Source organism: Silene latifolia, chromosome 9 (assembly GCF_048544455.1).
Source record: "Silene latifolia isolate original U9 population chromosome 9, ASM4854445v1, whole genome shotgun sequence".
NCBI lineage: Eukaryota > Viridiplantae > Streptophyta > Magnoliopsida > Caryophyllales > Caryophyllaceae > Silene > Silene latifolia.
This window is the reverse complement of record NC_133534.1, coordinates 93804702-93822342: the sequence shown is the minus strand read 5'-3', so window position 1 is coordinate 93822342 and position 17641 is coordinate 93804702. Positions and strand designations below refer to the sequence as shown.

The window sequence follows — 17641 nt, the reverse complement described above, 5'->3', positions numbered from 1 at the left end:
AAGAATAGGTCGGGTGGGTACCAAACTAGCTTCAAAGGTAAAGCAAAAGAGAGTTTAGAAAGGAAGGATGAGCATCACGGGATAAAAGTAAGGAAAGGTGGATCAAAGATAGAAAACACACCCATAACGGTGTCGGGAGGAACGGCGGTTCCGACTTGATTCTCGACAAGAATGACTCTTCTTGGCTCGGCTTCCGGAGCATGAGGGAGAGGAAGAGGGGTAGTCTTCTTCTCGGGGCAATTCTTGAAGAGATGTCCGGGCTTCTTGCAATGGTAACACTTCAAGGGCATATCATAGCATCAAATCCCGGGGTGATAAGCTTGCCCACACTTGAAGCACTTGCGGTTCTCCCTAAGCCTATTAGTAGATGTAGGGGCTTGTCCTTTTGGCTCTTGCACTATTGGCTCTTGTCCTCCAAGGTCTTGTACTCTTTGTCCTTGGACCCTCGGCACCAACCTCTTCTTGCTAGAAGGTGATGAAGGTGAGGGCACAAAGGGTCTCTTGCCACGACGGATAGGGCGATGATTCACTTGAGCATTGGCATTCCGTTGATTCCGAAGAATTAGAGTAAGAGCTTCCATGATAGTATTCTCCACCTTGGTTGGTCGTACCATCTTCTCAAGACACCCAAAGAGTCAACCATGTTAGCACCTAACAAATAGCATGCACAAAGAGACTACCAACTTAGGTCCTTAGTTCTACCCATCTCTCGTTCATTATTCAAGGTCAAGTTCAAGGTTAAATTCGGGGTACACGTGTGTGCGTCGGGAGCAACATATGCTCTAATACCAACTGTGACACCCCTCGATGAGGCTTCAAAAGAACTATTAAGTCTAAGCGGAAAATAAGGGATTTTTAAAACCTTTAAAGTTTAAAGTGTGAAATCCACCATAAGTGATCAAACGAAAATGAAAAGTAAGATGAATAAGTTTTACAATTAAAAACGAAGTGCGTTGGGGAAAAGATATCCCACGAATAAACACAAGTCTAACGATAGGTGAGTCTAAGCAAACTATAACTAAGGACCAAGGTTCAACGTTCTCGCTAGCTCACACGTCTTCCCCATAATCTCGCATCACAAACCCCGTCATTCATGTAAACATGAACGCCACGATCGATGGGGAGTAACTCGGGGTTCTCCCACCACAATATGTCAAAATGCACATAAGCAAGAACTTAATTAAACATATTGATCATGCATCATACTTGAATAATATGAACAAGGGAATATAAACGATAATCATAATGAGATAGGCACATTGCATTCTTAATGAGATAGGCACATTGCATTCTTAATGAGATAGGCATGGTACATTATATTAAACATGCATTCAAGGTAACCAAAACATGGATATGAGATTAGGCATCGAATCATATGAAGAAGGTAAACAACGGATCAATTGAATAGAAAATACATGGATGGAAACCAATAGCCATTACTTGAAAACCTCTCAACAACCATAGCACGGGACGTGGCTACTAATGTCACATTCATACTTATGGCTTGCATCTCACCATAAGAACGGATGGGAACATCAATCCCGGCGATCATATCGCAACTAGGGGCTTGCATCTCACCACTAGTATCCGATAGGACCAAGACTCTCACAAACAATCATAGAAGACGTGCACTCTCGTATATAAGAATACGCCAATGACCGTAACAAGCAAGACATTTACAAAGGATTGACTCAAAACAAGACAAACCCCTAGACTCCAACCTCCTGGTAGGACGACGCTCATAATACGGTCCTAGTCTAAATCTGGCCAGACTCTCGGGATGGACGACACCCGATTCGACATACAATCCCAAATCGTATCCAAGACTCGATCCATGACACCTAACCGTGCCCCAAGGTCGAGTAACCCCAAATCGGAACCATGGTACCTAGCCGTACCCCAAAGTCCGAAGAGGCGGAAGGAAGATAGCCCAACTCGGAAACAATGGCACCTAATCGTGACCCAATATCCGAGGGCAAATAAATAAGGAATGTCGAGTAGTCACACAATGTAAACCGTCACACTCCGGTCACAAATACGAGTAACAATGATTATATAAACATAACGTAAACAATTCATGTGAAGCATGCATAAGTACAAGAGTATAACAAATATCAAGTACTCCCATGATAAAAGAGTCTCAACACATCATACACAAGCATTAGAACCAAAGTTAAGATGCATACCCAACAAGAAACTCAAAACCCAATCTATAACAACAAGTTTAGTACTCGACTACAAAAGGGTCAACTTCAAACGGTCATAACTTGAGTTATATACATGATAATGAGGTGAAACCAGTTGGAGGTGATAGCTTATCCTCTTACGGTTCTAACGGTAGGTCATAAGCCTCAATCAAACAAGTAACGAAGAAGTTATGGCCATTTTACGAAAACTGGTCCAGGCTGTGTGCGCAGCCTGCGCCGTGGTGCTGATTTGCACGACACAACAAATTCACCTTCATCCCCAAATCATTTTTTTATCATGCCATTACAATCCTAATTCCACCATATATTACCCAAGCAACTTTATACAAGTATTAAGGGTGAAATCAAAGCATAAAAGAGGGATTAAAACACAAGGTTCGATTCAAATTCAAACAATTCCAAACTAACAAATTCGTGACATAATTAAACACAATTATTAAGCATGAATAAGACGGTTTCTTTACTAATTCATCCATGTATACAAAATACTAGAAAATTCTTCAAACCACCAAGAGAGATTCCACACAAAACTCAATCAACAACAAACAAGTAAAAACATGTAAAGAATCTAACTTTAACACACATGTGAACAAACTATAACATGTATGAACACCCAAATTGACATAATGTCGAGTAACCCATCACCGTTACCTTTTTGCACTTAAATCCACAAAAGACTCGTCTACCTTTCAAGAATCCACTTCCGGGTCAACTAAAACTTCTCCTAAACATAAGAAAACACAAAATAAGACTAAGAATCAAAATTAGAAAAAGGGTACCATGTATAAAACGGCTCGACAGCCCTATATAAGGAGGAAAGTCAGTGTCTTTCTTACCTAGAAAGATGGAGGGCGATGAGAGGAAGAGATAGACGCGAAAATCACTTGATTCGGATAAGAATTGAGCAAGTTATGGTGTTTTGAAGATTTGTAAGAGGAGAGTATGAAAATGGTGTTTGTGTTTGTGGTGGTGTTGCTGAAATTGTGAGGAAGGAGGAGGGGTTAGGGTTTCCCTCATTATTTTGATGAGGAGGAAGGAGTAGTAGGTGAGTCCATTGGTCATACTAGGCCCAATAAGCAAAATTGAGTCGATATACACATGAATTTACGTCTCAAGCCCACTACAACTCAAGACGGAGAATATTATTATTATTATCATTATTATCCGACCAAAATATTTATTTTGTATAACTTAAGCTTTAAAAATATAATATTTATAAAAATCATGTTTAATAATGAAATTAATTAAATTAAAAAATTTAAAATATAAATAAGACCATAGAATGGTTAATTAAATTATAAATGTCAAAATGGAAAATTCGCGGGTGTTACATTCAAGATGAGCGACAGGTGCGAAAGTCTCATCATAATCTATTCCTTCTTGTTGATTATAAACCTGGACCACCAATCTTGCTTTGTTTCTGACAATGACTCTGGCATCATCTAATTTGTTCCTAAAGACCCACCATGTTCCAATGACTGAACGATCTTTTGGTCTAGGAACTAAATGCCAAACCTTGTTTCTTTCGAACTTTTGTAGCTCTTCTTGCATAGCTATAATCCAATCAGATTCAGCAAGAGCTTCATTGATATTCTTTGGTTCGATCATGGATAGGAAGGAGTAGAAAGAGCAGAAGTTGTTCAAGGAACGTCTTGTCTGAACACCCTTTTTAATATTCCCTAGAATATTGTCCATGGGGTGTGAGCTCTTGTATTTCCATTTTGTTGAGGTGCTTGGTTATTCATCGTTATTTGAGCTTGTCCCAACTTCATCTGGATTGGAATTTGAGTAAGTTCCCCCTGAATCCAATCCGGATGCTGCATTAGAGCCGATTATAACCTCGGACTCTACACCTTGATTTGGATTCGATGTTATAGTAACATTATCTATAACATTGGTTTGGGAGTTCTTGTCTTGAGTCAATGTTATAGTATCATCAACTATAACTTTGTTTTTCTCCTTTTTATCTTTTGAGGAACGATCAAGTTCATCATTCGTTCCCTCAATCTCATTGTCCTCCAATTCCAATTTCGGGGGATCGTCTCTTGAAAGATGAAAGTCGGGTTCATCCAAGTCTTCTTCCTCATCCTGTAAAGGCTTATCAAACACGTTATCCTCATCAAAGATAACGTGGACACTTTTTTCAATACAGAGAGTTCTTTTATTGAAGACTTTGTAAGCCTTGCTATGATCTGAATATCCTATGAAAATCGCCTCATCACTCTCCTAGGGTCGAACTTACTTAACCGGTTTTTACCGTTATTGTGTACAAAACATTTACTCCCAAAACAACGAAGATGGGAGATATTAGGTTTTCGACCTCTAAGGAGTTCGTAGGGGGTTTTCTTAAGAATAGGTCGGATCATAGCACGATTATGGATGTAGCAAGAAGTACTAATGGCTTCAGCCCAAAAGTTACGAGGTAAACCACTACACAAAAGCATTGTACGTGCCATATCTTCTAAAGTTCTATTCATACGTTCAACAACACCGTTTTGTTGAGGAGTTCTTGTTGCAGAAAAATTATGCACTACACCATTAAGTCTACAATATTCTATAAAAGTTTGATTGTCAAATTCGGTGCCATGATCCGTACGAATAGATACTAGATTAGTCTTATATTTATTTTGAACATGTTTCATAAGACAATCGAACTCATCAAATGTTTCGTCTTTTGAATGAAGGAAGATAGGCCATACATACCTTGAGTAGTCGTCTACAAGAACAAAGACGTACCTAGATCCTCCTCTACTCCTTACTTTCATTGGTCCACATAAATCCATGTGTACCAATTCCAATGCTTGATTTGTGCTTACTACTCTTTTTGGTTTGAACGATGATCTTACTTGTTTGCACCTTGCACACGTGTCACACATCTTTTCTTGGTCGAACTTGATCTTAGGTAACCCCTCAACCAAGTCTCACTTCTTGAGTTTGTTCAAGGTTAGTGAGCTAATGTGACCAAAGCGTTTATGCCATAAACAAGGATCATCAAGTGTGACTTTCATGCATGAAAAAGAGTTAGTAGGCACAGCATTTAAATCTACCATATAAACATTTCTTTTCCTGAGGCCTTCTAGAATAACATTCCTAGTTCCTTCAATAATAATGCGACAACTATTATTATGAAAAACTACTTTGTTACCTTTGTCGCATAGTTGAGATATTCTTAGCAAGTTATGTTTTAGACCGTCCACGAGATAAACATCACTGATTGCGTGAGATTTAGAAATTCCGATTTTGCCAATGCCGATTACTTTTCCCTTTTTATTGTCCCCGAACGTCACTTTTCCTCCGTTGAAGGGTTTGAGTGAAAGAAACAGGTTCTTATCTCCGGTCATGTGTCTTGAGCATCCACTATCAAGATACCATTGATTGTTTTCTTTCACTTCTTCCTGCATAAAGGATTAGATACAGTTTTTAGGTACCCAAGCTAAGTTGGGTCCCCTATGATTAGTTACTCTATATACTAGATCTTTTCGAATCCAAACTTGTCTAATAACCGTTTTTCTAACCCTTGGTTTATTTGGCTTGGGAGGAGTTCTAGGGTTAGGGTTTTCTCTATGTCTAGGAATTTCTCTAGGTCTTTCACGACTATTTCCCTTGTAAGTAGGTTTACTAGGTTGAGATCGACAAGGGTTTTGTGAAGTGCTAGGTTTCTTGGTGTAGTCAAAGGCCATGTCATAGAACCAAATAAAATTTATCGTTCCTTTCTTCGTTAGGTTCGTTAGTGGGGTTTCCTTATCCTCGTCAACTCGTGTCAACAGCTTTTAGCATGTTCGGCATTTTTTCGTATATCATGAGCCTTTTTGACACAATTGATTTGGATGTGACCCGTATGACCACAAAAAGAATTGCAAATCGTATTCGGAAGATCAAAGATACTTCCTTTTTCTGAAATCAAAATCCGAAGGTGTTGATTTGCATTTAGAGTGATCTCTATGGCTGTAGCACTCATATCCTAACCCCATCTTCATATTATTGTCAGATTGTTCGGTTAGGAAGTTTAGGACTTTTGTGCTACCTTCCCACTTATCATGGACCTTTCTAGCGTGTAGAAGTAAGTCTTTTAGGTTTTTAATTTCCTCTTGACATTTCGTGTGATTTACATCATTGTCCTTTTTAAAGTTATCACGAAAGTCTTGGAATCGTTTGTTAAGAATGAACACAGCATCGGTGTGTTGTTTCTTAACATTGACCATATCGGTTTTAGATTCCTTTAACTGCTTTGAAAGGGAATCTAACTCTTTCTTTTGGTTTAAGATCACTGCTTCATCAGATGTGACCTTAGCTTCCAAAAGTTCTTTGGCTTTTCTAAGTTCTAAAGTTATAGCTTCATTAGCTATAACTTTGGCTTGAAGGTGCTTGATGTTAAGCTTTAGGTCGGAAGTTATAACTTCATTAGCTATAACTTTGGACTCTAATTCCTTCTTTTCAGCCATAGTAGAATCTAATGTTGTTGCTTTCTCAGCTATAACTTTAGATTTCAACTTCTTAGCTTTAGCCTTGAGGATATGATTCTCTTCTGCGATTTCGAGAATCTGTTCCTTTAGATCTTTCAATTCCAAATCCTGTTCGTGACACTTATCAAGAGATTGTTCAAAGAATTCAATTAAAGCACTTTTAGACAATTTCTTAACGCGTTTTTTGAGCTCAAGGTAACCTACCTCTTCATCGTCATCTTCGTCTGATTCTCCGAGAAGGTAATAGTTTGATTGTGAGTTTGTGCTTTCATCGTCGCTGTCGGAGATTAGGTCAAGACTAACACTGCTGAGACAAAGGTTTGCTACTTCGTCATCTTCAGATTCCTCGTCATCTTCTGAGTCAAGGTCTCCCCAACACGAAGCCATCATAACTAGCTTGAATTCTCTCTTTGTCTTCTCACGCTTTGTCTTGTCCTTTATCTTCTCCCATGTTGGACAATCCTTGATCATATGACCAGATTCTCCACACTTGAATCAACCTCTATTTGCGAAAGATGACTTTGATTCAGTAACCTTTTTGTTGGACGATTTATTGTTATTGTTGTAGGATGATTTTGTTTGTTTGTTTCGAAATATCTTATTTTTGAAACGGCGTGCAAACAGAACAGTTTCATCCTCTAGTTCAGAGTCAACTTCTTCACTCTTTAAGGCCATACTCTTATTGCGACTTGGTTCAGCGTCATCTTTGTTAAGAGTAATTTCATGGGCCATGAGAGCACCAATGAGTTCTTGATAGGATAGGGTTTCAAGATCTCGTGATTCCTCCATTGCAGTGACCTTAGCACGCCACTTCTTAGTAAGGCTCCTAAGAACCTTTCTAGCAATGTCCACTGTACTGAATTTCCTACCTAGGTTTTTCAGTTCGTTTATGATGCTTGAAAACCTTGCAGACATGCTATCTAAGGACTCATTAGGCTCCATAATGAATAGCTCATATTTTTGCATAAGCAAATCTATTCGGTGCTTCCTAACAATGGAAGTACCCTAATAAGCTAATTCAAGCCCATCCCATATCTTCTTGGCCGTGGAACATGAAGAGAATCGATCAAACGCAGTATAAGTCATTCCGTTTTGCAGGAGACTTATTGCTTTGGAGTTATTTTCGACCTTCTTGTAGTCGTCCTCGACATAGTCCTCTTCTTTATTTTCATAGGTAGTGCCTTCCTCGGATGCCACAAGAATTTTGTGCGGTCCGTTTTGAATCATCCTCCAGCACTCCCAATCGTGACCTTTCACATAGTGAATCATCATGTTTTTCCACAATCCATAATTCTTCCCATCAAAGACGGACATTTGAGATATTTGGAATCCATTTATCACGTGATAGGCAGCGGAATATAAAACGATAAGATAAATGAAAATCAAGATAGATCAGCCTCTTTGCGGTTAGGCAATCAAGAGTACGAGGCTCTGATACCAATTGAAGAGTCTATTGATCCAAAATACTCAAGAGGGGGGTGAATTGAGGATTTAAAACTTTTTAAAGCTTTTTCGATTATGCGTATGTAATTGATTATTTAATGTTTATTGATTAAACCTTAACTAATCAACTAATGAAAGTAAGCGAAATAAACGAAATAACGAAGAGACACACGGTTTTTAAAGTGGTTCAGTTTCACAAGTCGAAACCTACGTCCACTATTCTCGATTAATAAATTTAGTACCTTTCTACGGATTACAAATTTACTAACCCAGCTCGTACAACTAACTCTAGCTGTAACTCAATGAGTACCGTTAAATACTCGAGTGACTAACTTACGCTAATAAGAAAGCACTAATGATTCTAACAAAGGTTCACGTTAATTAACAAGTAAGAAATCAACTAAGCACTATTATCTTATAACGATAAAATAAGAACAAGTATGCCAGCTTTAAAAACACACGACCTTTTCAAAATAACAAATCGGTTTTTCTGTTTGAAAACACACAGTTTGCTTTGTAAATTAAAAATCAATTTTTATGCTTAAGGTCTCTCTTTTAGATGTTGAAAAAAGCAAAGTATTTATAGGAAAAAAGGAGTAGGCCACACGGTTTTTGCACAAACCCTAATAGCCGGAAATAATAAGATATGTAAATTAATCATATCTTCTTATTATCTCTTTCATAAAAACTTTAAAAGATAATAAAAAATATTTCAAGAGATAGAATATAATCTATTCAAATATTATCTTTACTATAAATTTTAAGATTATGATAAGATTTCCTAAAACAAGAATATCTCTTATCATAAATAAATATGTTAAGTAAAATATATAAGATATGTAAAGATATTATTATAGAATAAAATCTTTACCTAATATACCCTAGGTAACACGAAATGTCACGGCTCATATGCCTTGTGACTCGTGCAAACCCTAGTTTTAACATATGGGTTAGAATTTAGGTTTTAAGATAAGTTTTGTTGAAACCCTAATTAGTAGCAAAGTCCAACTCATAAGTTGACCCATCATGACTACTAATCAACGTCCAATACAAAACCGAACTTCTCACTAAACCGGGCTTTATTATATAAATACTTTCATTAAAACATTTAAAATAAACTTTAAACTATTATAAAAACAATTTTCGAAACAATATAAGTCGTGTGTAAAAACTCAGCATCTCAATGTTATAGTAGAAGAGCTATAACATTGAGCTCTTTTACAAGTAATGTTATAGCTGCAAAGCTATAACTTTACTAATTTAAGAAACTCATTCTTGATTATCATTACGAGATAAACACCTATACTATTCTAATCTTCAGAGAGATCTTCGAGTATAGGCTACGTCATCATCCAAGCTTGATTAATCTTCTAGACGGACTTCGTCTTCATATAAATCTTGAATGAATCTTCACATCATTTAATCTTCAATGGAGACTTGTATACTTTTGTCACAACTTCCTTTATTGCTTTAGATGATTTGAATCTAAAATACTTAGACAAACGATTACGCGCAACAAGTATATAAAATATAGAACACTCTTGACATCATCAAAACATAAACATATAAGCTATATGATTCAACATTATCATACATCAAGTTCACTAAGCTAAGTAGGAACAAGATTGGACTAGCATGGAGTATTTGCATGGGTTTTACATCAAGAAATTGATGGACCAATGTGAGTAATGTAAATATTGCCAACAATCAAAGTCAAGCCCAAATTCAAGTCCAAGTCAAGGTGGAAAGCATTGGATACCAAGAAGCTTAGGATGCTATGAATTTAGAGCATTACCGGATGATTAAGGAGCATTAAACATAAACATAGAGATTCCTCGAGCAATTAATCGAGGAATTAAGAGAATTAATCCGGAAACACACGCCCCCGATAGGGGCTGGCAACCCCGATCGGGGTTTGCTGTTCGCATATTGTTTACGTTTCATTTCCCTCCCCTATATAATGGGGAGGCACTCCAAAGCTGAGGATCATCTCATTCTTACGTCTTTCATACTTTACAATAGCCTTAAGCATAATTCTCTCAATAGTTTTCATATTTGTTTTCAATATTGTTAAGCATTTGGTTATCAAACACTTGGTTATTTATATATTCAAGCATTTGGTTCTACTCTCTTCTTTGCAATACAAGTTAATTTCCATTACGGTATTTCTATTTCTAGTTTACAATTTTACATTTCTATTTAGTTATCGCATAGTTTTTCGTTAGCACGTTTATTATATTACATTAGTAGTATTTTTATTACATGTAATTGGTATATCATTTAGCATATATAGTTCATACAATCACGTTTAGCATTTCTTACAACAAAGTTATTAGTTTACATTGCATTATGAGTAGCTAAATTTCCTTAGTCTAAGGGCTAGGGAAGCCATGCAAAATCAAGTATATAAAATGTTAAATTAGGTTGACATAATATTGTTTAATTGTTTCTATCACATGTTTGCATCGTCACGTTTAATCTATGTTTAAAGGCCTTATTCATCGATTAAGTTTGTTCATTCGTTCTAAAGTCGAGAGGCACGGAATTGAATTAGACTAAGCATGTGTAGTAGGACGACCTAGTCATGGACGAGAGTTTCTCTAGGACCCGGTCTATGGTTGACACTAATGCCGTAAGGTGGGTGTCTCTAAGCCTAAACAATTAACAATGTTGTTGATACCGAGTTTAACATGATCATATATTTACCTTTGCATGTGTAACCCGACTCCCCTATACTCCCTTTTATCATATAGTTTACATTTTCATTATTGTTAATCAACAAACAAAACAAACAAACCCAAAACGAAATCGATCTTTGTAACACCCCGTAAATTTGAAGACCTTTATTATATTTTAAGAGTAATATTTTAATCTATTTTAATTTAATATTAATTTATTTGAAATAAAATTTATTTGATAAAATATAATCTTATTTTATTTTGAAGAAATATAACTATTTTTGATAGTTTAGAAATGTTTAAAAGTGATTTAAACTATATTTAAACTTTTTCCTTTGATAAAATAGATTTCGGATGAAAGTCCTAAAATTGGGATTTTCCATTTCTTACGGTCGTTTGGTAAAAAAGTTTGGATATTAGGCATATGAGTACTTAATCTTTTAGTAAAATCGTGTTTAAGAACTTTAGCGTTTTCGGAAATCGCGTTCGACGAATATTTCTAATTACCGTCAAAACAAACCCAAACCGCGAACAAAACAAGTTGACCCGACTCACCCTTTGACTGTCTGGTACTGTTCATCCGGGCACTATTCACCCTCTAGGGGTCTTCACTCTTCAATTCATTCCTCCATAATTCACTCTCTCTCTCTTCCTTTCATCAAACAACCAAATTCCTCTCAAAATAACCTCCTTACAATCTCTAAAACCACCATAAATCCTTCATTTCTCCACCAATTTGCATAAAACTTATATATTTAGAATCCTCTCTTCAATCCTCATCTACTAGTAAGCTTTATTTTCGTTTCCCCCAATTTTGTTTCGGGTCTTATCTTTTTAGGGTTTCGAATTTAGGACTAATTTATGTGTTTTTGTTGTTCTTATAGGTAAAGAAAATGAAGATGAGTTAGGAGACTCATATATTGTGGAAGATGATGCATAATTTCGGTCTATAGGATCTTTCTCAAGTTTATTTTGCTCTCTTTCTAGCTTAAGGTAACTATTCTGAGTTACTCGACGAAATAATGTCACATTAGTGTTGTTTATGATGTGTTGGATGCTTATGTGATTAATAACATGTTAACTTTAATTTTCACATGAATTGTTGTTGTTAAAGTTTGTTAAATATGTTGTTTTTCACATGTTTAAGTGTTGAAACGGAATGAATATTGTTGAATGTTGCTTAAAAGGGATGTTGTATTGATGTTGGAACAAATTGCAAATGGAGACTTGTTTTGACCAAGAGAACCGAACCAAAACAGCCCGGTTCAGGCCCGGTCTGACCCGGTTCATGGCCCGTTGTGTGGGTCGGGTCTTGGGTCTTTTGTTTGCGTATTTATGTATTTTGGTATTTTTGGCATGTGGGTAATCATTATTATGCGAGAATTTAATTGAATTGGATATTTTGTAAGTTGGAATATATTTCCTTATGTTGATAGTTTTTCACATGATAGAAATTGGAAATGGCATGAGAATGATATTGTGATGAATTTTGTGATTTGGGCCAAAGTAGGCCAAGACTCTAAGCTGGGCCAGATTGACCGAACGAGTTTGGTCAAACCAGGTTTAAACCGGTCAGCCTCGATTTGACCGATGACCCGTCGCGGGACTCGGGTCGAGGGTTTGTCTTTGAGGTGAGATTGGTTGTTATTAGATGTTTTATGTTGATGCCTTGATATTTGTGATTATCATTTCACATGTTGGTTGTTGGATGCTTTGGATGCCCTATGCTTGAGTCTTGTTGCCTCTTTGCCATTTTAGCTTGTTCTCATGGATTATGGTACTGTTGGTTAGCTGGAACTTGGATTAATATTGATATTGGAGATATTGTTGGATTGTCAGCTGAATATGCTCTTGCGTAGCCTTTCATATGCTAGGGTGTGTATGATCATTTGTGTGTGCAAGTTTGGACTCTTTGCCCCTCTTATGGTTAATTGGGTGTCCTACTTGTCTTGTGTGGTGTGGGCTAAAGTATTCAAGCTGGGACTAGGTCCTAGGTGAGTATTTCGGCCTTCGTCATAGATAGGCCATTGTAGTCTTTGACGAGTGTATGTTTGCGGCTTAATAGCCTCTGTGTCCTAGCTTGGTGGGTTTATATCCAAGTTGGGGCATGACCTCTTTGCCCTACCTTAGAGTAGGTGGTCAGCTTAAGTACTAGCCAACCCTTTGGTGGACTCCTTAGGTGTACTCATGTGGTTTTATCGTGAGTCTTGGATGCGGTGGATTGTATCCGCGTGTCTTTAGGTCTGCGCAGGTCTAGGACGAATAGGGTATATTTACCTTACCTCGTGGTATAGACTCGAGTTACAGAGTGACTATTGACCGTCCTAAGAACTTATGTATGTCTCTAGATATATTGTCCTTTCTTGTTTGATGATCCTATGAGTCGTAGAAGGTGAGATGCAAGCCGGCTACGGTTGATAGGGTTTGGATTCCTGGATGTTATGTGATTCACATGATAGTGTAGTATGAGTCAGTCTAGTATTCACATGCTAGGACTATGTGTTGTTTATATTCTTGTTCACATGATAAGCATGATTGTCTTGCATTTGTATTCTAAGGCTATGTGTTGTTCATATTCATATTCTTATGTTTACATGTTATATTAACTATGCCATTTCGTGGCTGGGAGAACTCGGAGTTACTCCCCACTGACTGTGGCTTTCGTATTTGTATAAAATGCGATTGATAGGTAGGTGATGCATATATGGGGTACATGGACGAGCTAGCGAGCAAAGTAACCTTGGGACCTAGATTGGCTTTATTTTATTGTGACCCAACACTTTTTATGTCATATACTTTTTAGGGACATATGTCTCTCTTTTTCATATTTGGGTTGTCTAACTTTGTTCCGCGACTTTAGCAATGTTTTATTTATGAGATTTATTTTAGACCTTGCATGTTTGACACCTTCCCATTTGAATATTTTTATAACAGGTTATGGTTTCGTTTTCGATTTTAAAAATTACAGGTTTTTACCCAAATGAACCTATTACAAACATATCCATGCAGTTTTTATCTAGAATTATGTGTTTACTTTTCCACAATAAAGGAGGGTGTCACAATTGGTATCAGAGCTTATTTGCTCCCGACGCACGTTTGTGCACCCCAATATAAATAACTTGACCTTCAAATAATAAACTCGAGAGATGGGTAGGATGGGTAGACTTAAGACTTTATGTTGTAGTCTCTTTGTGATTGCTATTTATTAGGTGCTAATTAATGTTCTCTTTTGCAAAATGGCTCCTACAAGAAACGTTGATAATGCAATCTTACAAGCTCTTACTCAGATTCTCCAGAACCAGCAAAACATACAACAAAACCAACAAAACCAACCTCCTCCCTTCCCTCTAGAAGGCGAAAGACCTGGTTCTTACACTTGGGTGGCAAGTCAATTGACTCGAAACAAAACTCAAACTTATGGTGGTGAAGTAGACCCTGTGGCACTCACCAAATGGTTTCGTGAATTGGAGAAAAGCTTTGCCTTGTATGATGTTCGTGAAGAAGACAAAGTGAAATTGGCTTCTCATTTCTTTGTGAAAGAAGCTAATAGATGGTGGTCCATGACTAGTCCTACTTCCACTCTTGAGCTTGGCTTTGGTTGAGATCGCTTTAAGGATCTAGTTGAGGCTAGGTTATATCCAAAAGAGTTGAAACAACAAAGGCTTAAAGAGTTCATGGATTTGAAGCAAGGAAGTCTTTCTGTTCAAGCCTTTACCGATAAATTCAATGAACTTTTTCACTATGCTTCTAGACTTGTCAAAAATGAAGATGAAAAAGCTTTCTTTTACCTTGACAAGCTTACTCCAAAGCTTAAGAGCATGATTCGTAGAGATTCTACATCCTTTATCTCAATCTATGATGATGCACTATGGGCTGAGAGCTCTATTCGGGCTATTGATGAAGAGGCTCGTGCTTCTAATACTTACTTTGGCAAGAGGCCATTCTACTCCACTTCTAGGCCTTATGTTGCTCCTTCTAGGCCCCATTTCCCTACTTCTTCTCCCTCTTATCCTAACAAGAGGCAGTTTGTTCCGAGTAGACAAGCAAATCAAGGTGCTCGTGTTCAACCTCCTAACCACAACAAAAATTTCAAGCCTCGTATGTGCTACCATTGTAAGAAGCTGATGCATCCCGGAGTTGGTTGCTTTGATAAGCCATTTGTGTGTTTCTTCTGCAACAAGCCTGGACACAAGGCTAATGAGTGTCCTGAGAAGAAGACTACTACTACTACTACACCTGCTGTTCCTGAGAGGCCGAGAGGTCGTATCTTTGTGATGAGCCATGCTGAGGCTGAGGCACACCCAGACATAGTCACCGGTACGTTCTCGATATTTGATGTTCCTTGTTTGGTTTTATTCGATACAGGTGTTTCTTTGTCATTTCTATCGATGAGACTCTCCGACAAATTATCTCTTGAACCTTCACTTGGTGAAAGCACATCTATATCTTTACCTTCCGGCGACATCTTCTCTTGTTCTTATATCTATTCAAATGTTTCCATATCAATAGCGGGGTCTATTTTCCCGGCTAATCTCCTTCGATTTCCGCTTGAAGAGTTTGATATTATTTTGGGCATGGATTGGTTATTCACTTATCATGCTCGATTCGAATGTCGAGATCAAAAGATTATTCTTAAAAGCCCTTTGGGTACTCGCGTATCTTATCAAGGAGTTAGAAAGCAAACTGGTGTGAAGTTGATCTCGGCCATGACAATGGTCAATGCGTTGAAGAAGGGTCATCAAGCATTTCTATGTGTAGTGACTACTTCTAATCCTTCTCCTCCTCCTTTGAAGGATGTTCCTATTGTTTGTGAATATCCTGATGTCTTTCCCGATGAATTATCCGGGATTCCTCCTGAAAGAGATGTTGAATTCTCCATCGATCTAGTTCCCGGAACTGGACCTATTGCTAAAGCTCCTTATCGTATGGCACCTTCCGAATTGAAGGAGTTGAGAGTTCAACTTGATGATTTGATTGAGAAAGGCTTCATTAGGCCTAGTGCTTCTCCTTGGGGTTCCCCCGTCCTCTTTGTGAAGAAAAAGGATGGATCTATGCGACTTTGCATCGATTATCGTGAACTCAATCGTGTGACAATTAAGAACAAGTATCCTCTTCCACGAATTGATGATCTCTTTGATCAATTACGTGGTGCTTCTACCTTTTCTAAGATTGATCTCAGATCGGGTTATCATCAAATTCCGGTTCGTGAATCCGATATTCCTAAGACTGCTTTCAGCACGAGATATGGTCATTTCGAATTTAAAGTGATGCCTTTCGGATTGACTAATGCTCCTGCTATCTTCATGGATCAAATGAATCGTACCTTTAGTGAGTACCTCGATAAGTGTGTTGTGGTGTTCATTGATGATATCTTGATTTTCTCAAAGAATGATGAAGAACATGCCAAACACCTCCATATCATCTTAGACATTCTAAGTCAACAAAAGTGGTTTTCTAAGTTCTCTAAATGTGAATTTTGGTTGCATCAAGTAACTTTTCTTGGACATGTCATATCCAAAGATGGTGTTATGGTAGATCCTGCTAAGATTGAGGCTGTTATTGATTGGAAGAGTCCGAAAGATGTGTCTGAGATTCGAAGTTTTCTTGGTTTGGCTGGTTATTACCGTCGATTTGTGAAAGATTTCTCTAAGTTAGCTAGACCGATGACTCAATTGTTGAAGAAGGAGTCTAAGTTTGTGTGGACCGATGAGTGTGAGAATGCCTTCTTGGAGTTGAAGACTAGGTTGACTACCGCTCCGGTGTTGACCTTACCTGAGGATGGTGTGGACTACGATGTTTATTGTGATGCTTCAAAGCATGGTTTAGGTTGTGACTTGATGCAAAATCGAAGGGTTATTGCTTATGCTTCTCGACAGCTGAGAGTTCATGAGTTGAACTATCCGACTTATGATCTTGAGTTAGCTACCGTGGTGCATGCCTTGAAGACATGGAGACATTACCTTGTTGGAGTTCATTGTCGAATTTATACCGATCACAAGAGTTTGAGGTATGTCTTTACCCAGAAAGAGTTGAATATAAGGCAAAGAAGATGGCTAGAGCTAGTGAATGATTATGATGTTGAGTTAATTTATCATGAAGGGAAAGCAAATGTAGTGGCCGATGCTTTGAGTAGGAAGACTAGTCACTCTTTGAGCACTATCCGTGTGTTACCTGATGAACTTACCGCGGAACTTCAGAAGTTGGAGATAAGCCTTGTTGGGAAGGGCTTTGACTATCTTAGTGTCTTGAGTGCAGAAACCGACTTTTACCGTGAGATTCGTACTTGCCTTCCTGAGGATGCTACCTTCAAGTCCATTCAAGCAAAAATCCAACTTGGGCAAGCTAAGGATTGTGTGGTGGATAATGATGGATACCTTCGTTACCATGGTAGAATGTATGTTCCGAGGGTAGCAGAGTTGAGAAAGAAGATCCTTGATGAAGCTCACCTTTATCCTTATTATATTCATCTTGGTGGTGACAAGATGTATAAAGACTTGAAATTACAGTTTTGAGGGCCTAGGATGAAGATTGATGTCCTAGAATATGTTAGCAAGTGTCTTACCTGTCAGAAAGTGAAGATTGAGCATAAGAAACCCGGAGATTGGCTACAACCTTTGGATGTTCCTCTTTGGAAGTGGGAGTCCATTTCCATGGACTTTGTGATGGCTTTACCTAAGACTGCGAGTGGAAAAGATGTTGTTTGGGTGGTTGTAGATCGATTGACCAAGTGTGATAGATTTATACCTATCAAGGAGACATAGAACTTAGTTGTCCTAGCTGAGGCCTATGTGAGGGAGATAGTACGCTATCATGGAGTGCCTAAGGATATAGTTTCAGATCGTGACCCTAG

General features: G+C 37.8%; 1 protein-coding gene across 1 annotated transcript; it reads left to right on the top strand.

Annotated features, from left to right (window-relative positions):
- The first annotated feature begins 14465 nt into the window (after positions 1–14465).
- On the top strand, positions 14466–17303 carry LOC141601349 (uncharacterized). The gene is made up of 5 exons (XM_074421624.1): positions 14466–15714; positions 16312–16441; positions 16714–16798; positions 16989–17101; positions 17183–17303. Exons 1-5 carry the CDS (start codon positions 14466–14468, stop codon positions 17301–17303), a joined length of 1698 nt encoding a protein of 565 aa, XP_074277725.1.
- The last annotated feature ends 338 nt before the right edge of the window (positions 17304–17641 follow it).